Source organism: Buteo buteo, chromosome 1, assembly GCF_964188355.1.
Source record: "Buteo buteo chromosome 1, bButBut1.hap1.1, whole genome shotgun sequence".
Taxonomy (NCBI): Eukaryota; Metazoa; Chordata; class Aves; order Accipitriformes; family Accipitridae; genus Buteo; species Buteo buteo.
In genome coordinates, this window is record NC_134171.1 from 51,376,933 (window position 1) to 51,400,859 (window position 23,927).

Genomic DNA, 23,927 nt, shown 5'->3' on the forward strand with positions numbered 1-23,927 from the left:
ATTTTCTTTAGATGTGATAGTTTGTTTCAACCACTGGCATCTTCTCTTCTTCAGCTTAAATGGACACTCCCTGTTAGAAATACTGTCTCTACAGATAAGAACACATTTCTTATGAGTGATCCTCTCCCTGACACCTTAATTGAATTTTTCACACCACTCCAGGGCAATGCATGTCTGTTTAGACCAGAGTGCACCCTTTGGAATCTAAAATCATCACAAGGAATTAGTAAGGAAAAAACCCACAAACCCACATACTTCTTTACATGTAATAGCACATGAAGAAAGGATTACATTTCACAATGAAAAGGTATAGCAAAGGTCAGACAAAAAAAGCCTAGAGCCTTTGCTTCGTCCCACAGACCCAGAGAAGAAATATGGGTTGCTGACATAATACTGGCAGGGTATCAGCTGCTCTAGGTGATGCCCCTTCCACGCAGGATGGAGTGGGAGGTGGGACAGACGGATTAAGCAGCTTCAAAGGCACAAATCCTGTTTTATGTGCTTCTGAAGGAAGTGCAGTTACAGACTGCTCCTCTTTCTGTTCGTAGCTAACCTACTAAGCAGGGCAAAAAAAATTCTTTATTGGCTGTGTCTCCTCATCTTGAGCTTCATTTTGACTTTTCTGACCCAAGCCTGGCAAACCTCCTGGGCACGTGCTAACAAAGCATGAGCAAACAGCTCTGAAAGCTAACACCAAAAGCTTGGAGGGCAATCAATATGTCCAATACATTTCAGAATCAGGTTCTCTGCCTGCTTCACTCTTGTAAAAAGCACAGTTTTTTAGAAGACAACTTTAGCAGCTTACACCTCCAGTTTCCTCACAGGGCGTATTTTGCATTAGACAAGCCACTGTCAAAAAAGGGTTTGCAATCTAAATTTTCAGATGTATTTGAGACATTCAATGTAGCTTTCTCCAATAGCAAATTCCAGTCTCCAGGTATATCACAGAAGCTTTTGAAACACTTTCTTTGAGACAAGTACTTAAAACCTGAAAAATTATTGGTAAGAATCCTTACACAGGCCACTTAACTTTCTCTAAGGGACAGATTTAACACAGCTGAAAGCACATAAGAGCCAGACAGTTTAATGACAGTTTACTGTAGAAAATATGGGTCATCTCTTCTCCTTCATTATGTGCTAGCAGCTTTGAAGAAGTCCCAGACATCCACAGACTATGTACAAGCTTTTATTTATTAACCCACAGATTCTTTAGGAAGTTCTATCGGTGGTAAAAATAGCCACCAAAATAACTTGTATCATATGCTACTGGTATTTGCTGATTATCACCAGTCCTCACATAAACTTCCTTTCTACTAATAGTACTAATAATTAGGTAATCCTAACAAAAGCATTCTGCCTTCTTTCTTTCTTTCTTCCTCCCTCTCCTTAACCTACAGGTGGGGTTTATTTGTTTATGTTTTTTTAGGAGATGACATTGGATTGATATTCTGAAACTACAGATTAATCTATTTCTCCACAGAGATGTGTTTCCTCCACACTTCGGTCCCAAATCATTTTGAAGTTTATACAACCCTCACCACCACACCAATCCAGGACTCCAATTTGGCACTCATACCTATTAAGCATCCCACTGCAGTGCTTTGCTGAATAGAGACTGGCAGACATAAACACACATTGTGGTGCTTTGCCAAAATGTCACTCCAGTACCATAAACTTTCATTGCTAGCTAAAAAAAACCCTCCAGCTGCAATGTTTGGCTTTTACAATATCAGCAAATGGCATCAGCTATCATCACAAATCCTCTGAAGATAATGACTTCCAGATAGGCACTGAATGAATCACATTTAAGCTCCTTACCTTCCAAGGCTTACATGCTTTCTCTTGGCCAGTGGAGGAAAGAAACACTGAAACATGGCAGAAGATGCTAAGGAGACCATTATTGTAACCCAGTAATGTCTGCAAGCTTATAAAACCTGTACCTTAAGTTGCACGAAAATGCTCCTATTAAGTTTGCCAAACTATCATGGGTTACATAAAATTACTTCCCATCTGAAACAGGCAAATCTTTCACACAACAGTGGTCAAGAAAAGGAATAGTTGGCATGAATATGAATCCTCCCCAAATGAACTTAAACATATTCCTCTCAGCAAGCAGCACCTTCTTGAATATTTAACATGGGACTGGCAACTACTTAGAACAGGAAAAAAAAACCCCAAACCATTTCTGTGGGTACTGCATGAAATCCCACAGATGGATGCATAGGAAAGACCAGGGCACTGAAACAGAACCGGTCCCACGTTAGCCTGGGAAACTTGCATAATGCAATGGCCATATACACGCAGGGGAGACAAACACAGCAGTCTGGAACGTGTTACAGGGGCATATCAGGTTAGTTAGAAAGAAAATTGGAGATGGAGGATCTAAGAGGCGGAAGGGAGACCGGAGTAAAGAACACAAGAGGGAGGAAAAAAAGCATAGCCTGCAGACAAGTAAACCCTTAGAATAAATGCAAAAGTCAGTCTTCTGGTAAAAGGATGGGGAGTGTCTTTTGCTTCTCCCTCACAAGTTAAAGAAAAAGAAATGAAAATTTGTGTTCTGCTATCTCTGACATATGAACAATTCCTAGTGGAGAATGTGTTCACCCTTCTATCAGCTAGCAAACAATTCCTGTTCTTTGAGATTAAGAGAGATAGGCACATTCAGTTTAAGGATGGGGGTACTTTATTTCTCCAGGGTCAAAGCTATATCTGTGGTTGAGCAATTGCTAGAAAACAAGAAGCACTATGATACCACCCCAAAGCTCCTCAACTTAATTCCTCCACAGGCAATTAGGAATACATTATGGTCAGAAGTAGTGAAGGCAGCAGGTAGACCCGGAACATTAGTCTGCACTAAAATGTTATCTCACAGCATGAAAGCCATTAGGAAAGCAGGAAAACTCATGAGACCTTTACATTAAACTCATATTTGTTCCCAAATTAATGAAGAACAATAACCTCCAGGATATTTAGATAATACCACAAACGTTTTCTTCCCTTGTGACTCAACTCAAGTTCTGCTCGAGTCACAGATGGCAATGCATGGAAATGCTTTGACACAGAGAACATGGTCTTCCTTTCAATACTGCTATTTTGCCCTCTGAGAAAAAATACTGACAACGTGCCCCCATGCAGGAAAGGCATTTTCTCTGCTAACCAGGAAGGGCAAGCACAGGTTGCAATTCAAAATCCTCCCAGCACTTCAACACTCTCTTCAACAAACACAGAAACTCTAGCACTCTTACCTGAAGTCATCCATCTGTTTTTTTCCTGAGGACTGTTATTTTCTGTTCATATTCATCTCTGTCTTGCCTGGCCTAATTTTAAACATTTCAAATGGTGGTATTCAGAGTAAAATAAAATTAAGCTACTCATGTCCAGAAGTGCTACCAGAATGTACACATACCTGCTGAGCAGGAAGTGACAGGTAAGATCTTATCATAAAGAAAAAGAAAGGCAGAAGAAAAACATGGGATTTCCTTGCTGGCTTTGTGACTTCTGTAGCCTTCCTATTTATCAATCTGTTCTCTGTGGGCATCATTTCCACATTTTACCAAATAAAATTGCTTGTAAACATTAGAGTCTGCTTCAAGCACTCTGTACTGTTCTTTACAGTGCCATTATGCAGTATCAACATATACCAAGCTACACACGACGGGCTTGCCTATGTGGAAACATAGGAAAGGAAAACAGAACCGTATTAATGTAATTACATTAAGTGGCCTCAACTGTGACTGTTGAATTTATTTTGGAAAAAAATTACAAATTATTGAATGAAAGCCACTTGCATTCCAATACAGAGCATTCATACAGGATCGTAATGCAATTTGACAAGTCTACTGACATTCATACCTCTGTACAACCCAGATGATTCCTGAGCTTTCCCATCCAAAAAATACGTGCACTGTCATGAGGGGGAGATTTGACTGTGTACATAAAGCAGATTCAAAACCTTAATATTGCCTACCTACGGGTGCCTTATTATTTATAATAAATCAGTTTCCTGTTTCAAGAATATGGATTAGCTTTACAGAATTAACGTTACAGATGTTTTAATACAATACACCATCATTAATTCTGTGACCAGTAAGAAAGGCCCTACCAAAATAAATTAGTCCAGCTATGCTACAATCAAAGAGATATGTCAGTTCACCGACAGTCCTACTTCCTTCATTAATTCAAAGAAACAGCTAACAAATGCTTTCTCTTAAGAAGGGTCTTCTGTGATTCAGCTCCTGAGCAATGTGGATCCCCTAATGGGGAACCTCTCTCCTCATTCTTCCATTCTCAATCCATCTACATACATTAAAAAAGGAAACATTGCTAATTGTTGCTAAATATCCGTTCTGTTTTGCAGCAGTCACTCATACATTATGCATAGATAAAGAAATAGAACAGTAAGGGAAAAAGTAAAACCTATCTCAGACTATGTGCTCTTCACGCATTGATTTAAATAGAAATAAGAAAGCAAGTATTGTCTGCTTGATGTTTAGTTGTGACAACCTGAGCAGGCCTTCTCCTATACATCAGCTAAAACACTTTGGCTTCCTTGAGGAAGATTTACTGTCTGCTAGTTATCCTACCAGAAACCACAGTATGCAAGCTTTCCAAACCACTGCTGTAATTGCTCCTACAAACCAAGCAAGAGTGTCACACGAGAACTGTGGTTGGCCTCACCCTGAACAACCAAAAATCCCACCCCCCTGCACTGCACTGCAAGGCAGAACTGGCATGGCTCAGCTCAAGTGTAGAGGGTTAGACCTCTGGCTGCTTAGCAGACTTGCTAGGGATCACATATATTTAATCAGAAACTTACCCATTCTCTACTGTGACCTTATATTAGAGCCATAAATGGCAAGAAGTAGTTGAGGGGGGCAATTAGATGTTGCTGCACCCTGGCAGCCTGCTTGCTCTACAGTGTCTACAGGAAAGTTACCAACTCCAGAAGTTAATTGGGTGGAGGCTATTTCTGCATTTGCCAAACTAAAATCTTATTAAAGTTTCTTTGCTTAATTCAAGGCTTGAGTTTTTCCTCATAATAACTTCTAGGGGAGTTGAATAAACCTGCTTATTCCAACAAAAGAACAATGGTTTAAGTGTCATGTACCTTGCACTTAACTGTCCTGCTTTTCATTTGGGTCTACTGGCCTTTTGGGACACCAGCTGCCTAAAAGCATAAAATGTAATGGAAAGGTGAAAAAACTCCCTAACACCCTTTCTGAAGACGTAAATTGTGTATGTCTGCTCAGTAGCTTTTCCTTTGTGTTTCCGAGGTAAGTTTTTCAAGATTAACTGACTCACCTACGGACTGGAAAGAAGATGGGCAACAGTGATCCTTTAACAAGCCAAGCACTCTGTAGAGTATACTGAGTGTGAACATGGTCAGAAAACTAGGAGATATTCATATTCTATCAAAATGCACGGTTCCACCTAAACCAAAATTTTGCCATGATTAGACCTATTTCTGGAACCTTATTTACAAAAAAGCACATTAAAAAAATCAGTTTTTAAAAAGTTTCAAGAATTTTCCATAGCATGTCAGTATTATGGCACAGTAGGAAATAAAATATGCAAAATATATCTCAAAGAGATAAAGAGACAAAATGAGAAAATGCCTGTTTGAGCTTTTTCAAGCACTAAGCAAGGCATTTATCTCATATGCAGGTAGCAAGGGGGCTACTAAAACAGTGCTGGAGACTTTAACGTTAGGCATTTAAACTTCAGGGACTGCTACCCAAGATAACTTTGGTAAAAGCCAAATGTCAATCCCAAGTTTCTAGTTATTTCCACATAGGATTTTTACAGAAGGGTTTCTAAACAGATCTCTGCATTTTTTTAAATGCAAGATGTAAAGTGCAATAAATAAAGATTTCATATTCAGCTTTTTTTCTTTTTAAACTACAGGTGGTAATTAACACTTTTTTGGGAACACTTGGGAATCTTAGTTTGCAACAAGACAGAACAGAAACCTTTGAAAGATGAGATATTGCTTGCATTTCAAAATGGGCTTTTAATAAATTAGAAGTGAAACTTCCATTCTGCCACTGAAAAAGAGACGAATCTTCAGAGGCACTTACAGGATTTGCATCCCTTCTCCCAGAAAGATTGCCCAAATGAACAAATAATAGCTGGCTGGAGTACACTGTGATGCTTGGTATCTTAATCAAAGCTAAGTTGCTCTCATTTCATCAAAATTAAAAGGTGTTTCATGATGTCTTTATTCTCAGCAGCGCACAATGTCTCGTGGTGCTTCTGTGTAAAAAGGAGGAAAAATGCTCCTTACATATTGGTATATTTGATTATGGTGATTCCCCAGTGTGGATTCATCCTGGCCCTAAGCAATGTAAAAATGGAAAAATTCAGTTGTTCATAAGACTAGCTATTCTGACCAAGGAAAGTAATAATACAAGAAATAATCTATACCTGTGGGTTCCACTGCACTGAATATTTATGTGAGGACAGTGTTTGGCTTCTAACAAGTCCCAGGAAATACAGGCTGGGATGAGGGGGAAGAAGATATGGCAAAGTTACCATCGCTTTCATTCTTCTAAATTATTTTTCATGTTAAATGCAATTAACAAGGCCTTTTAGTCATATAGTATTTTCTATGGAAAAAAATGCCTAGTGCCTAAACTGACAGTCTTCCCACTTACGATCGTCTTTTCCCTGAAAGCTCGGTAATTAAACCAACGAGTTATATTATCTGCTCTGTAAGTACATTATCTATCTGTATGTTATCTGCTACTGTAATTTTATGTTTGTGTTTACAGTGATGTTTATTCTTGAGATGCTAGAGAACCAAATGATGTGAATTTAGTGAGGTTAAGAACCTCAATTAGTTAATTACCTATCTGAAAATAATAAACTTTATAATCCACATTTTGTTCTCAGGCAATATTATATACTAGATATTCACTAACTAGTGCCCCCCCATGCTATCTGGATCTATATGCTCATACTAAGCTGAAAATAGAATATTCAAAGGATTTCACAGCTTTCTTAATTTAGGAAAAAACCATGTTCATTTCTACAGTAAAAGTAATTATCATTAATCTTCCTTTTTTTTTTTTACTCAATTAATATAGAAGCACACTCACACTGTACACAGAAATAAAACATGCACTGGCACAGAATAAATTTAAAGCAAATGTTTTATCTGTATAACCCAGTATTTCAGTTTATCATCTTCTCTTAACAGAGAGAAGAAAGCATGAAAAAGAAAAGCAACTTCTTTTCTGCTTCCAGGAAGAGTCCCGGTGATTACAAAGAACAGCATTATTATGGGCAGATTTTAAAATTAGGCCCAAATTTAACTAGTTTATAAAGAGTTAATCCATTTTCAATAGGCTCTATGCTAAATGCAATGTGCATTAGAAATAATTTTTGAGTAGATGCATGCTGGCAATGCATGAAAGAACTTTTGGAATCTAAATAATCTTAAGAATTGTTTTGTCATTTATTAAAATGCTACTTGCAGCATGTTAACCCTTCTAAAATGAATACAAGCCTCCTAGCTGCCACTACCCTTGCTGTGTTAAGCAGTGAGTTTCTGCCAAAGCGTAAATCCCCCAGGGCAGTCCTCACATGGGCACTATCAAGTCAGCTCTGTCACTCACTCGTCTCAGCTGTCACTTTGCGCTGCCTGCTTACACCAGCTAAAGGGTGGGTAAGTGACAGTGTGGTGTGACAGCAGCCCTCCAGCCTGGCCTCAGTTGGATGGTTAAACCTGTTCTTCAGGGTCCAAAGCACACCAGCATTAAAGGCTGCACTAGGCAACCTTGAACAAACTTATTGAGAAAGGATTGCACCAAGAATCTGCTTCGTATTTCCTTTGCATGAATATTGTTGTATCCACAGGTAAAGAAACGCTACAACTGTTTTCAATGAGTTGAAAGTCAAAACCAAACTTCCATCAAGGCACAAGAAAAATGCCAGTCACCACGCAAGACTACAGGCTTTCACACAAGCAAGCAGATCACTAGTAGCAGATCCCAGCAATGACCATTAGTTTAGATGGGCTTCCAGACACGTTTTGAGGCAGCTGATACTTATTTCACAGTCCCTGATCCTGTAATTGATGGCAATGAAGCAAACTCCTCCAGTTGGATGGAGGCTGAGTTTATAGCAGTTCACAGAATAGTTCAGGTTGGAAGGGATCTCAGGAGGTCACTGTTTTCTATGTTCAGTTGGAGGATTGGGACTCGATTATGTGGGTCCGTGTGAACTGGAAGAAAACATTTGTCACAAGCTTAGAAGCCAACTAAAATAACCGAATATTGGCTAATGCCTTTTAGTCTTCTGTGGAAATCCAGCCTGTAATCATGCTTCTATCCACTTTTAATGGATATGCTTCATTTGCAATTCCCTGTCAAATTCCATTACTTGCTTACACTGTGTAAGCAGGGTAAGTGTTCATCTTGCACATGGGATATACAGCTATTTGCTTTAGGACTATCCCAAATAGATGTCCATAGGAAGAATAATCTGCCAAAGGCACTGCTAGCCCTACTTAAGCACAAGGAATGAATTTGCTAGTTGTGGTCTCTTACTCCCAGTTTAGAGTAGACTAAAGATATCACAGCCTTAAGAGACATAATCTTCCAGAGATAAAATACACAAAGTTACATTGATATTTCAATTATATACCTGGTTGGCACCTTCTCTTATTTCACCAAGACCCACCCTGTTTCCTACAAGGGACCTGTGTCCTACTGGTATTCTGAATGCCCATGCCTGGTCCCCACCCAACTGTCAGTTTACCTGGAAAATCCAAGAAAAATCAATCTTGTGGACCTTTGAACTGCACAGAAATGCAGAAATACTAGGCTGTAGAATATCTTTACATGATTAAATTTTGATGTTAACGTTTTCGAAATGGCTACTTATCCCTTGCAAAACCAGTAGGAGACAGAGAGGCAGAGCAGCCTGCTAGGAGCTGTAGATACTAATCAGCTAGATAGCGATACTGCATAGATGACTGAGAATCTCATTCTAAAAATACCAGTATCAAGAAGCAAATGAATGGTTTTGCGTATCTAAAGAACAAAGCACCAGTTCAGAGTAATGATGTTATTTATAGGGCTACGGGATAATATGCATGTACATTATGGATGTCCTTTAATTTCACAGATGTGACTTTATTCTGTTACAGCCATCATGACTCATATTTAAGCTTTACAATATACAGAACAGAATTAAATGAAAGTCAGCAGAGATTTGCTTCATACTCTATAATTATAAGGATCTATTTTTTTAATCTTAATATATACATATTAGGTATGGTCAATACTAAAGTAGGTAATCGTGTGTTACGGCAACGATGATCCTTATGACACTGAGTTTGAAGATCTACAAACAGAAAAAAATATTCTCAGCGTAAAACTACGAAAGAGCTTTAGCAGAAACTAAGGGTATAGACTACTGTGGCCATGCCATACTCGTGTAACCCCTGGCAGTTCATTAGATACTCAATTCTGCAAATCTTCAACACAGCTTTTACAAAGAATCATGGCCACATCAAAAGCAACATTTTACTTATAGCTGAGCAAAAAAGGACTAAAAAGCCCCCCAGGAAAAATGCTCTGAAAGAGAATAAAACTGCTTGTGAGATGTTTTCAAGACCAATCCACCACAGTGGAGTGAATGCCTACCACAAAGTAATACCCCTTTTATTCCGCCCAAACTAAAGCACCAATAGGATTTGTCAGACAGACAGGAATTCACTTCAATAACAGATAATGATAAAGAAGAGTTTTTAAGGATTCAATTTTAACAGCTCCTCTGGACACTAATTGGAAATAAGATACACCACAGAACTTTTTCATGCTAAATCCATGAGACACCCATATTTTTGTGCAAATACTAATATTCTTCATAATCCTATTTTTTTCTAACACTTAAATGTTCATACAGAAAACAGCACAAAAGGATGTATTTGTCTCTTCTGGGTTATTTTTGTCTCCAAACAACAATATACACGTTTTAAAGCGTTGTTCCCACCAGCTATTTGGGGTCACATTTTACCCAGTGTAAGTGGAAGTATATAACTGCAGTGTATCAGCAACAAAAATGTAGTAACGCTTAGTATTATGCAAATACTTAATGCTCACCTTGGTGCTGGAATAAAAATATCTACAGAGTGTTTTATAGCATGAGCTAGAGAAAATTTAATCTGAAGAGTTCAGAACAGTTTGGAGGCATTTTTGAGTTTGTGTCACTATATTAATGGAAGATAGTGACTCTATAGCTAGATCTAGACTTCAAATGCCATGTATGTAACCATTTAGTGGATTGGTACACAAACCCTTCTGCTCTTCATCTGCAAAGGATACAAATTGTGCTGTTAAACCTGAGATTTGCTGCCTTGACTTTTCAGCTCTAGCAGGTTGCTTTTCAATCCTGAGTTATTTGGAAAAAAGTTATCTTCCCATTCAACTGTACAGCAACCCTACAGCTGCTGGCCCCCAACTAGAGGCTGCCAAGTTCAGAATCAGCACTAGATCACACTTCCAACCGTGATCCAAACTTGCTAAGACTTTTCAGAATAGTAAAGTTCCATGCCCAATCCTACTCCAGTTCCCAAATCCTGGAAGTCACTCAAAATACAAACTATAAACAGCAGACATTTTCTTTGCTGTTACTTCGTTTAGCATAACACAAATCATCCTGCATTCATACCACTGGCAGACACAAAAGAAAACACTCCATCTGCCCCTCAGTTCAGGGAGGCCACTCATCATTCACTTCTTCACCTGGAAAAGACTGTAAATAAACAAACCTGTTTGGCCAACTGATCCTTCTTCACCAAGCCAGTGGCTGCAGCAATGTTCCCTGCTCCTTCCACTGTCTTCTGGGCCACTGCCGTCACTCCTGTCACCACAGCTCCCCCAACATTAGACACTTGCTCTTTGGTCTTCTCAGCCACTGAGGAGAAGCAGAAGACGGAAAAACACGTTACAGCTCTGGGAGCTGTAAGCTTTTCAGAGAATCATATCTATCACTGACAGCTCAACATCATGAAGAGCCATAAGGTCATTGCACTTTGTGTTCCCCAAGTGGATCTTCAAAAATGAGACTATCCATCTAGTAACACTGGAGCTGCAGAGGTAAAAACAAGCCTTATTTGTGGCTCAATTTCTTCCATGTGAAAGACATTTGACATTTTCATTCATGCCTAGCTGTACGTAATTTAGGGAAGAAAAGTCATTACTTAAGGGCCCTTATAATGCCCAACTCGCTGTGTAACATGTAATAATTGCATTCAATATATCCCAGTTTGGAAATGTATTCCACTTAGACCACCAAACACTTGCTACATGTTACAGGGCATGGAAGACAAGATTTTTTTACATTAGACTCAGAAGCCATTGATTATTCTTTTATTTTTATTTTCTAAAATACACTTGATTAATAAGCAGAGCTACTGTTACTCAACCAGAGAATTTCAAATACAACCTTTTATCCGATTCTCTGAGATTTTTTGCTCCACTGCTGATGTGTCCATCTATTACATACTAATCTACAAAAAGATCGAATGCCAAAGATGCCAAAGCAAAATAGATTAATAGTTAACTTCCAAGATGCAGGGAAACAACAACTCATTTAGCCTACATGTACATCAGCAGTTGCCATTCTACCTTTCAGAATATCACTGGGTTCTTTCTGCTCATTCATCCCCAAGGGCTCTTTCTGACAGCAGTTTGCACTGTAGTGAAACTGCTCTAAGAAAAGAGATGGGATGACTTCATGCCTTCAAGTTACACAGGCAGATTTTCAGCTAGAAACACATTTACTCTTCTAAACAAGGGACTGTTCTTCAAAAACATCCAGCATATAGTTTTGTAATTTTAACTAATCCTATAATTTCCTCTAGCCCAAATCCCATCTGATCCATAAAATGTATTCATAGCTCTATTTCCACCCTGAGCACAGCATGGATTCTGCTTGGCAGATAGACCACCCTTTTTTGGGAAGCACACACAAAGAGAAGACTTTCTATGGATAAATTAGATTTAATTCCTTACATAAAGAGTATCAGCTGCCCATATCACAGGGCATGCAGTATAGGTTGTTATGATTGACATTAAATAACAACAATTAGGAAAAAGCTAGAAAGGTACAACATGTGCCTAATATGTGATTTTTATTAAAGACCCAAATAATAAATATCTGCTGACTGAAAATGGAGGCAGATCATTTAACGCTCATTCTAACTAAAGATAGTAACTGATTGAGTATTCCCTCTTTTACAACCAAAACCAGAAGCTTTCATTATAGAGCAGAACAACAATGGACTATACAGAGTCTGAAATTAGAAACAGAAAAAGTCTGTTCCAAATATCTTCCAACCTATACATGCTAATAAGATACAAATTCACAAGAAATTTCATTGTATCCATCCAGTACTCTATTGCCATGCTTTTTCCAGAAAAAAAAAAATAATCAAAAGTGGGCTTTGCTGAAAAGCAAATGTTGCCCTCAGGGAAGGTTTGACATAATGCTAGCAAGTGCAGAAAGACCTCTATTAAGATGCCCCATTTGATTATTACCAGCTACAGACTATAAAAAGCTCTGGATTCTACACATAAAATTTATATAGGAAGTTTTTCACTAGTTCTTGCAAACACATATCTTAAGGTGTGTGTACTAGTAACATGTCATATCTTCCAAAGAATGTTAAGATGAGATTGTGTATGGAGTCTTTCAGAAACAAACTGAGAAATGTTATGAGACGGAAACTTGTTAACACTTTCATATTATTTAGAATGGCAAGAAGAAATCTCACACAGAGCTATGTAAAAAAAAAAGTAGCATCTTGCAAAAATACATTTTAAAGTGATATTCTCCAAGAAATGTAAAAAATAAATAAAAGAAAGAGACGTGTTTGGGGTAAATTTCAGTATTGCTTTTTATTTTTCCTCTGTCTCATTACTTTTCTGAGAGAGAAGGAAAAAAGAAAAAAACAAACCCAACAGAAGATCCATACAAGGAAAAGGACCTTGATTTATGTAAGTGACATATGCTATTTTGAAAACTCCCTCTTCCAAAATACATTGAAAGGCAGAACATTTAAAAGAGACAAATTCAGCAGGCTCGGTGCTGACAAAGGATCACATGCTCAGCTGCTCTTGAGCAGACTCCTTGCTTTTGATAAAATGATAGAGCATGGTTGCACTGTGTTCATTGTCAATAGTCATAATTACTTTCATTATCTCAAGATCTTAAAAAAACTGCACCTCAAAAGCAAAATATCAAGAAATAGAGTGAAATTGAATGCATTGTGGATGCTGCAATACAAAACACCTAACTCCCGATGCCACTATTAAACCCACATTTCTCAGACTATGTTGTCATGGCAAGTATGACCACCTACCAGGAGTAACTACCCAGTGGCTGCCATTCCCACTATTAGAGTGTTTTGGGAAGGCTCTGTCTGAATTCTGTTTTCTCCTCCCAAACCCACATTACCCTAGAAAGGGCTTAGCACATGCAAACAAAAAACCCCAAAGAATCAGGCCACTAACACTGTTACTGGCACAACAAGAAGATACCTGATAGAAGGAGTAACAAAAGCAGTACATTTAAGATTGCTTTTATTTCAGACTGTCATGGTTTAACTCCAGCCAGCAACTAAGCACCCAGCAGGATGGGGGGGAAGAGAATTGGAAGGGTAAAAGTGAGAAAACTCATGGGTTGAGATAAGAACAGTTTAATAATTGAAATAAAATAATTTTTTAAAGTAGTAATGAAAAGGAAAATAACAAAGAGAGAGAGATAAAACCCAAGAAAGACAAGTGATGCAAATTAAAACAATTGCTCACCACCAACTGACGGATGCCCAGCTAGTCCCTGAACAGCGGCCCCCCAGCCAACCTTCCTCCTCGCTTTATTGCTGAGTATGATGTCATATGGCCTGGAATATCCCTTGGGTCTGTTGAGGTCAGCTGTCCCAGCTGTGTCCCCTCCCAGCTTCTTGTGCACCCCCAGCCTACTCGCTGGTGGGGCGGTGTGAGAAGCAGGAAAGACCTTGACTCTGTGCAAGCACTGCTCAGCAATAGCTAAAACATCCCTCTCTGTGTTATCAGCACTGTTTTGGTCACAAATCCACAAGATAGCACCATACTAGCTACTATGAAGAAAATTAACTCTATCCCAGACAAACCAGCACACAGACATAGCATAAGAAAGCTGACACAGGAGGTACCATGAAAGCTCTCTCATACACTGCTTCAGAAATCAGAGTCATGAAGATAAATTCAGCAAACTATACACATAGCACAGATGTGCAAAAGCACTCATACTAGTAGGAGAAAGAGAAAGTTTTCTTTCCTGTCTCTAAGGAATACCTAAACACCATCAAAGTCCCTTTTACCAGAGTGACTTTGTAAATAAGCTCCAGCCTGGTGACCCTTCAGCTCTGAAACCCTAGCAACAGGAGAAGAAAAAACAAAATAGGTTTCCAGCCTCATGTATTTTATTGCTTACACGAAGTAGTAACAGGGGAAAAGCATTAAGTGCGCACAAACAAATTAGTTCAGAATGCAGGGGGTTGATAGCAACTAATTAAATTAATCTGAATACCTGGTTGTTTAATGATCTTAAGCCATTAAGTCTTTCTAAAGTTGATGTCTGCTTTTCATCACAGTGCAGAGAAACAGAGTAAATCAGCTTCTGCAGAGCTCTGCCATGCTATGACCTGATTACTTCTGTCCATCTATGCAGAGACTGTCCATTCCAGTAAATGATCCCGGGATGGTGTACAATGACCATGCCAAGGCTAACTTTGAAACTGAAGTTCTAATACTGACTATAGTACTGTGCAAAAATCATTGGCACTGAAGGTTTCTTTTCCCTACTTTTTATAGACAACTGGGTAATACATGATATCAATATAAAACCTTTGGAGCAATTCAAAATGAGAACTAATTGCTTTCAATTTAGAACAAGAAAAGTGGATGAAAACCACAGGCTTTCTCTGAATTCGTGAAATTACTCTTACTGCACTAAATATACTTTTGAATGTGTATTTCAGACAATAAGGTTGCCTTAGGTACTTGAAGAATTCATTTACAAAGAAGCCATAAATACATGGGGGGGGGGTGTCTTTAATTCATACAATTTACTGAAAGATACCTGATGGAGTTAAAACAAACACAACAGGAATACCACTGACTAAGAATGTTAAGAAGAACAAGAATGATCAGATAAAAGCATTAAGCAAAACACTTGCTTACGGTAACTGTTGACATTGTGTCTTGACTCAGCTTCAGGAAACAGACACTTGGTTGAAGTATCAAGGGCTTTTTGGCCGTGATCTTTTGTACAAACCAGTGCTTTACTTTTATTATCAGGAAATAGACTGTAAATATTTCGTCTTTGATACTATACATTTCTGGACACTTATCCCTGGGAGATAAGCAAGATTGATGAACTATGCATTTACAGTCAAAGGCCACTAGACATGTTAATTAGGCAGGCAAGTCAGATACACAAGCTAACACCCCATAAAACCAATAAGCAAAGCTACTTCATCTTCAGAAGTTCTGAGAAAGGGTAACCTGACAAATAACATGCTCACCATATTCTGGCGAATCACAGCCTGGCATCCTCATTTTACAGTGTCTTGATGCCACTAGAACTGGTACAATCAGGTCATACTTTGTTTAGAGCAAGAAACATCTGTCTAGTATTTCTGGGTTTGGAAAGCAACTGACTGAAAACTGTATTTAGCTGTTCAGCACTTTGAGGTGCATCAGCTCCCAGTCCCTTCACCAGCAAACGGTTTTAAACCACAAACTATTCAAAAATAGCAAAACTAGCAAGACCTTGGAACTCAGACAGTAAGAGAGGACTGACTGCACAACTGTGAGCACACACTCATTTTGATCTGTGATTTTAGTTTTTAGTTTGCATTTGACTGCCTTCAAGCTCTTGAATCATTTTTATTCACATAAAATGTGTTATTTCACCTCAGGTTGCACATGATATTAACACACCGGTGCATCATAAGACCACCAGAACCAGCAAACTCCTAGTCCTATGAAAAGAGACAAGTAGGTCTCTACAAGTGCCCTAAAAGGCAGTTTGTCACATCAACTTTAATAGCATTGATTTAAATGGATTTGATTTCTAAGACTTTACTAGCATTTCTCAGTGTCTTCACATTATATCTCATAGCATCACTACAGTGAACCCAAATCTGTTTTTACCTACCTTCCCTGCTTGCCAGAACAACACTTCATAGACTTGCAATTTTAAAAAATTTTTATTTTTAAAATATGTGCCCAAGCAATTCTTCTGTTTTTGTACTACCAGGCCCATCCTGTTTCATTTTAGAAACCATGCTCTCTGGATTTTGCATTAGGTCTCCTCGTCTCACTGCCACATTTCAACCTGCATGCCCTCTATTCATTTTCCATTTTCATTCAACAGCCGAACTCCTTTCAAACAGTTTAATAGGCCAGAAGGAAGCAAACTGTGGCACAGAACCCATTACTCCCAAGCTTTGGGTGTTTCACTTTGTGTCACCCATTTCCTAAAGTGGGTGAAGAGCGACCACTGTTTTGCCTAAAATTAGCTGTAACTTTTCTGAATTTTCTATTCATAGGCACAGCACATAACAGATGTGCTCTCCTTATGTTTGGCTTTATAGTCTGTTTTGTATCTTGTAGAACAAAATTTAACATCTTTTCAAATTTGGCAAAAATTCTATTCATCTACTTAAAATTTCCTGTCTCACTACACATATTGCAATCAGATAAAGATGGATACTCGCAGCATTTGAGATCGGTTGTTTCTCGCAGAAGGGAAAGAAGCTCCCCACTAAGCAGGCCCACTACAGAGTCCCAGCGCTTCAGCAAGTTTCATACACATGCAAATGCCCTTGACTTTTATCTACCACAGCCCAGCTTGGTGAACACCACCTCTATTAACTTGCTTGTTAGTGCTGTCAGTTGCTGTTCCCACATCTGTGGTGACATTAGATATATGTGTCTCAAATCTCATTCTACTGCAATCCTCTACTGGTTATAGTAATGATCCCTCTGAATATTTCTCTTAATTGAGGTCTAACAAGCTGCGACTTCAAACCTCGTAATAACTGCATGCATGTTCAGCCTGAGGCTAAACTCTGAAGGACTATCATAGATGTTCTGTTCAGTTTTGTTACTAAAAATACTCTTGACTGACTTCTCAACCATTTATGTGGGTTGTGATATTAAGTACTGCCATTTGTTTACCTACAGTTGTTCATCCTTTGCATTGGCTTATGTGAGCACAGGTGAATGATAGACTGGCTGTACACAAAAAGAAAAGAAAGAAGAAATCCTTTTCTACTCCCTTACTTATTTGTTTCCTAATTTCTTAGGGGAAAAACACCTTAAAGTTCTTGGCCATGCATTTTCTTCACATCTTCAGAAGTCCCACATTCTACAGCAGGAAATTACATATTCTATTCAATGCACTATGGTCAGCTGAGGCTTTCCCACACTCTGTAGAGATCAAAGACTTCCATTCATTTTGCCACTTACTACGAATTATTGGTTACTGGTTTCAGTTCACACCTAAAACGATCCCTGCAAATCAATTTGAAATGTGAATTTACTACTCTTCTGTGTAGAAACGCTAATGTGAATATATATGCCTGGCATTAACTTCAAAGTTTGCAAGTGCTGTTGCTGCTGAGAGATTAGTAGTTCTAAAAAAAAAGTTTCAAAACCCTCATAACTGTGAAAAATCCAAACCAGTTTATCAAAACTCTGGAATTTGTTTCTTTCCTATAAGCTATTTCCCTTCGATCTTCCCACCCAACCAGCTCCAGTGGGACACACTGATGAGTCACACCAATCTTGTGGGACCAGAGAGGGCAATGGGGCACGTCCACACTGCAGCGGCAGCATGACTGTCGGTGCCACAAGCACACCTTGTCTGAAACCACACTATCTGTGCGTTGCTGGAAACAGACCCCAGGCTGGGATGAAGAACCACTACGAGTACAGGGGATACTCGGGTATTAAGTTCCCGGGAGAAGCCGCCGGCCATCGGGCAGGCAGGTGGGTGCCTTCCGCCGCCGCAAATCACCCGCGTGGCCGGCCGCAGCCTGGGCTCAGCTGCGCGGGGGAAGGCCCCACACCACGCCACGGTCTGCCCCTGCCGCTCCTCAGCCTGCGAGGCTTGGGCAGCAGTCGGGCCATGCTGCAGTTACATGGCAGCCAGCTTAACAGGAGCTGGGGTCTGATCACACAGGCTGCGGTGAACAGCAGCGATTGTACGACAGGGCCAAGTTGGCGACCGTGGAGGCGAAACTCCATTTTGCATCCCAGCTGCACTGCAGGCAGTCCAAAAGGCTTCAGTATGGACACGCTGCTGACCTCGTTTGCCTTAACTGCGGACGCTCCCTGTGGTTCTTCCTTCCTACCTACCTCTTGCAGTCCCTACCGTATGAAGGAGGCTCCTTCTATGTTATTTTCCCTCCTTCGTTTGTTGCAGTAATTCCCGCCTCTTCCACTAGCATCGGTCCCTTTCCGACTATGAACTCCCAGATCAGCAGATGAAAGTCCTCCTGACATATGCCCAAGTCCATCCCTCCCCCCTTTGCCTTCCTCAGTCCTCCTCCAGTGGCATTCCTCTTCTCCAGATCCGCCTTTGCTGCCTCCTCAGCTCAAAGGAGACAAGCCTGGGCACCCAAGCCAGGCTTGCAGTTTCTATAGGTCAAAGTTCTTCATAGCAAAAAATAAACAAACAAATAAAATTAAGAAAGACCTCACTTTTTTTATGCCAATTAGTTTAACTTTCCAGCACCAAATAGTTCACCTTTGGCAATAAACAACAGAAAGATGCTTGATTTATCTATTTCCACAAAAGCAAGTTATTTCCTTCTGTTTAGGAATCTGGTTTTGTTAATCTCCTGGCTCATACTAGTACAGCTTGACTTTGATTTGGGAACTTCACTCAAAAAACCCTTCTCACATACAGCTATATTAAATTTACATATTTGATTGTAAAACAGTGTATGTGTTTTGACAAAATGAATGTTGCTTTCTGCCTCTCCATTGTTCTATGTTTTTCTGTGATTCATAAATTGGAGTGCTCTCAAAAAAAATACACAGAATTTTAAACAGCTAAACGGTTGGTTAATCAAACGTAGGGAAGCAGTTGAAATTAAGAGATAATTGTCTTACCTGTTGTGACACCATGAACAACTCCTTCCTTGGTCCTGGAACCTAAACAAAGAACAATATTATGTTGAAAATACATGTCTTAAGTACTGGTAAAGCCTAGATGGGTGATAAAGAGGGATGAATATACAGATTACATACAGTTGCATACAGTATTTTCTAAGATTATTAGAATTAATTAAAGAGAAATTCAATCTGAGGGAAAGGGCAAAACCATCAATAAGCAGCAACTGCATGAATGTGTATTGACTGTGGAAAAGGCGAATAATACTGGAAACACTTTGGCAGGTTTTTTTTCTTGTATATACCGACTTCCTTGCCACTTTCTTAATAGCCGTGTTAATTAAGCCTCCCACTTTGCAAACTCACATGGATGACTCTGCACAGAAACCATGTTACTGTTAACATCCTAAGAGGCTAACGCATGTCTTTGCAGATCAGAGCCCAAGTTTCCAGAACATCCTTACAATTTCATCTTATAACTCTTCTCCAGATCTCAGTTTGAAGGCGTTAACAACCATTATTGAACTACAGAAAGACCTAGAGGTTAAAATCATGGGGAGCTGGTAGTGCTAGCCAGATTTAGACAAAAATTAATCTGAACAGGGAAACATTAAACAGTAGATAGGATTCAAACATGAAAATGCCACCAGGGTCAAACCCAAGGTCTGCCGCATCCAGTGTCCTCGTTGCCACAGGCACATGTGACAACATGTAAAGATTCTGCAGACAGCAATCTAGAGCTAGCACTAGACTGAGACATAATGCAAGACCTGTGCAAGCAATGTAACTCTGCCACCCTGAAGACCAAACCGTATCTGGAACACCCATGTAAAAATACCATGACTTGTTACCACTCTGCATGAAAGGAAACAATCTCTCATGTCTTCAATGGGAAAAGAAACAAATTAGCACGTATTGCTGTTGAAAACCTAATTCCATGTCTTTCTCCCTACCAGAGCTCTACTTGTCCTTGTCAGGTTTTATAACCTGGCTACATTTCAGGGATTAGTAGCCATCTGTGGACTATGATGCTTAACAATTAAGCATTACAGAGTTCATGGCTCCTAGCTTATCATCTTACCCTAGTCTGCCAGAGATAGGATGTCTTTTTTTTTTTTTTTATTACTAACACAGAAGTTACCTTATTTGTAATTCACTTCTTTTGTCTGTATGTCATTCAGTATTTTACACATTATAATTTATACTTCTGACTTTACACTTCTAACATCTATATAATTTTAGCTTAACACTATGTGTAAAATCATATACAAACTGATATAAGCAGAAATATATTAGAGGAAAATATATAACCAGAAAAATATTAGAAGAAAGCAACTTTGTCCACAATTCTTTACAATAATATAATCAAACACTGAAATACAATATAAGTTCATTCATCAATATGTCCTACTTGCTACTAGTGCCAATTTATGGAACTTAAGCCACGAATTTATAGTACTATCAGATTGATTAGAGCATTGAAAAGGCTCTGTTATCCATGAGCAAGAGCAGAATAATAATCCGTGATAAATAAGAGGAAAACAAATACTGCATCCAGTAAAATGGCATGTTCCTTTAACTAGCTAATGAAGAGGTTAAAAAGCTGAGAAGTCTTTTTCCCCCTTTATTCTGATTTTCTCTTTTTAAAAAGCTTATTTTCTCTCACTGAAAATATTTACCATTGAAAGAATTGTCCATTTTATTAAATCCAAAGTGTTAATGTCTAAGCACTTGGTTTAGGACTTTGGTTCTCAATCTTGCAGCACCATGAGACCTGAAGCAGCAAAGCACTTTGAACGCTTACTGGAATCCAAGCAGGTGATGGTTCTAGTGACTTCTAGAAAGAGACTAAACATGATTTCAGGCTTACAGTGTGTCTATCAGAATACTTAATATTAAGCGTATGCTTTTAAATGCAGTTAGACCTGGCTAGTGTCTTGTTCATCTTGTTGAAGTTATTTTCTGCAAGCCAAGCTATTAAAAACATGGAAACCTGTGAATAGCAAGTACTCAGTCCCCTAGGACTGGTAAGAGATGGATGGTACACCAGAACTCCCTGAGGACCTCTGCAATGCATATTATCTCCAGAGGGACATATGCAAGTTGACTCTTACTTCACTTACCCTGACGTAACATCGCTATAACCACAACTAATACAGAAACGCTAGTCTCTTTCTGTTAGTGGAAGACAGGATTTTCTTTAATGAAAGTTCAGCTCACAGACCCATGCAGAACAGAGATATGTATAGTCAAATCCATTAATTGGCAAACAACTAGCTAAGCAGTGGTCCAGACCTTACAGCATATGTTAGAGCTCAATACTATTTGCCCCACTACTGCACACTTGCATGGAAGTAGCTGTTTTTGCAGCCACAGCTACAACAGGATCTAGAAGTACATTAGGATCTGCCAGAACAGGCCTATAAATAACAACAGTTGAATTCAGTAGGACGACTTCTGGCAATGAAGGAAAGCTGGTCATCCACATTGTTTCTGAGAGAAACTAGCTGTCTTTCATTCTGGCATTCCCAAAACATCAATAATCTTGCTCATTGTACCCTGCATAACAACGGGAACAGAGAAATCGGAGTAGGGATAATACAAAGACCAAGGAATCTGACACTGACCTACACCATCTAGGTGATGCAGGAGCAATGGTAGTACAGGGTAATGCTACTTTTCTTTGCTATAACACACGTTTGTGCGAGGGGAAGGAGAAGCCAAAACCAGAATTTTTGCCTTTTCGTAATTATAAAAAAAATACAATAGACTCTTAATTTCATTATTTATTATTATCACTGTCATTATGCCAAAACAAAAGTGTATATCAGTAGTTTGGCAATACACTCATTTCTCGGCTTTTTGAGAGACGAACAGACTATTCCAAGGAAGTCCTGCCTGAGATTCAGGTTGCTTAGTCAGAGCTGGTTAAAGACAGAGAGACATAAACGCAAATTAGGGGAAGGAGAAATCATCGCCTATGGAAGACACTTCCTCCCAAGTGCTGAAGCTCATTATTGCACCAGATGGACCTTGAGTCCCTTAATTACTCTGCTGGCTTTTCTGTTACCAAAGGAAAATAAGAAACCTTATGAAAAGAGAGTGCAGCAGAGGAATTTGGATGGTCTTGCCAAATAGGTCATGACTGCACTATTCTACTCTAAGGCCATGTACCAGCTAAGCACAGGGAGTAGTAAACAACTCATCCACTAGCTACCCTGCTCCTGATAAACTATTCCTTTGTTCTGCTAGGTTATAACACATCAAAAATGATCAGACTGGAAACTTCCATTCCTGAGCACTGAACATGCACTCAAGAGTCAACTTAGCAAAAACTTCAGCTCCCTGGTAGGACAAACAAAGCTCAGAGGAGCTCTTGAGCAATACATCACTAAGAGCATGCAAGAGCATCCTTCTTACTCTCAGTTCCTGGTTTCAAAGCGAGTGGGGGTAACTATTGCCACTTGTTTCCTTACTGCTTCACACCAACAGCTCTTGAAGGATACACAGAGACACAGTTTTAAAGATACAGCATACATGATGCAGCACAGGATTGCCGAGCCTCAGTCCTCCTTTCTAATCAATGATCAGGCTGTTGTTTGACATCAAGAAAGGTCCTGATGCTGTGCTTGTACGAGTCAAGACACAGCCACTGATTTCAGCTGGCCAATGTTGAAGTACATCAGCAGAGGAATTTAGGGAAAAAAAACCACCTGAAAGCATAAAAACACACTACAGACCGTATTGAACAGGATCTTGGGTATTAAAAAGCATGACAAAAACAGTGGACTGAGGGAAGAAAGAATAGACTTCAGCATGGAGAGGGAAAAAAATCCCCAGTTAATCCTCCAATATGCCACTTTCCCTCAGAGCTCTAAGCTTCCCCCTGTGCAAAAGGGAACTTTCCTTGTGTGGGAAAAAGGGAAAAAAGTTACAACAACCACATTTCATCCCAAGCAGCAGCTTTTGTTAATAGAACACTTACCAGGTAGCATTATGTTACAATCTTTCACATAATAGCTAACAGCATTCTGGACAGAAAGGTCCAGATGTTTTCCATATTCACTTAAATTCCACTGATTTCAGTGGGAGGCCGTATCACCTAGGGGATCCGGACCAAAGACTTTGCATCTTATTAATTCTCCAGCAGCAATGGAAGGCTGAATGTTATGGAGCTGACTGTTGAAACTGAAAACGATTAACAGGTCTCTCTCAGCCCAATGTTAGGTTCTTTTTTTGCAAGGTGTCAGGCAGCTTTCACAGTATAATCTGGCTGTGAAACTTGTATCTGAAAACCCAGCTACAGACATAGGAAGGGAGAAACTTTCAGGAGCTCTAATGCAATGTGCTGCTTCTCTCCTCTGCTCACAAAGGGGTTTCACCACCTTTTGCATTGCAACTGTTACCAGCCTCCAGAACCAAAGAGGATCACACCAGCCTTTGCTAACGCTGCTTGGAAGAGCCACCCCCACTGTGTGCTTGGGAAGTAGACAGAGAAATACGCCACTCCTCATTTGCCCCTTACCCTACTTGATCCTGTTGAAACTTCAGCTGGGGAAACCGTGGCTCCCTACAAGCAAGTATGGGCAGGCACATACACGGACACATGAGCTGCCAGAGCTCCCGGAGACAGCTTCCAACCAAAGGCTTTTTTACCTGCACAACTGAAACTGTGCATATAGCTCTTTCCTCCTGAAAAGCAGGCGTCTGCTGTGGGAAGGATCCTTTACCACTACTACAGTCATATGC

At 39.5% G+C, this 23,927-nt stretch overlaps 2 protein-coding genes across 4 annotated transcripts in view; one reads left to right on the forward strand and one right to left on the reverse strand.

Annotated features, from left to right (window-relative positions):
• Positions 1-23,927, forward strand: part of LOC142032208 (uncharacterized) — a 185,060-nt gene that overhangs the window by 142,244 nt on the left and 18,889 nt on the right. The window lies entirely within an intron of this gene.
• SNCA (synuclein alpha) overlaps positions 1-23,927 on the reverse strand; it is a 71,096-nt gene that overhangs the window by 43,234 nt on the left and 3,935 nt on the right. For all 3 annotated transcript variants that reach the window (XM_075045224.1, XM_075046831.1, XM_075046011.1), the window contains exons 3-4: positions 19,179-19,220; positions 10,778-10,923 (exon numbers count right to left, since the gene is read on the reverse strand). In XM_075045224.1, coding sequence (XP_074901325.1) covers positions 10,778-10,923; positions 19,179-19,220 — 188 coding nt within the window. The remainder of the gene's footprint in view (positions 1-10,777; positions 10,924-19,178; positions 19,221-23,927) is intronic.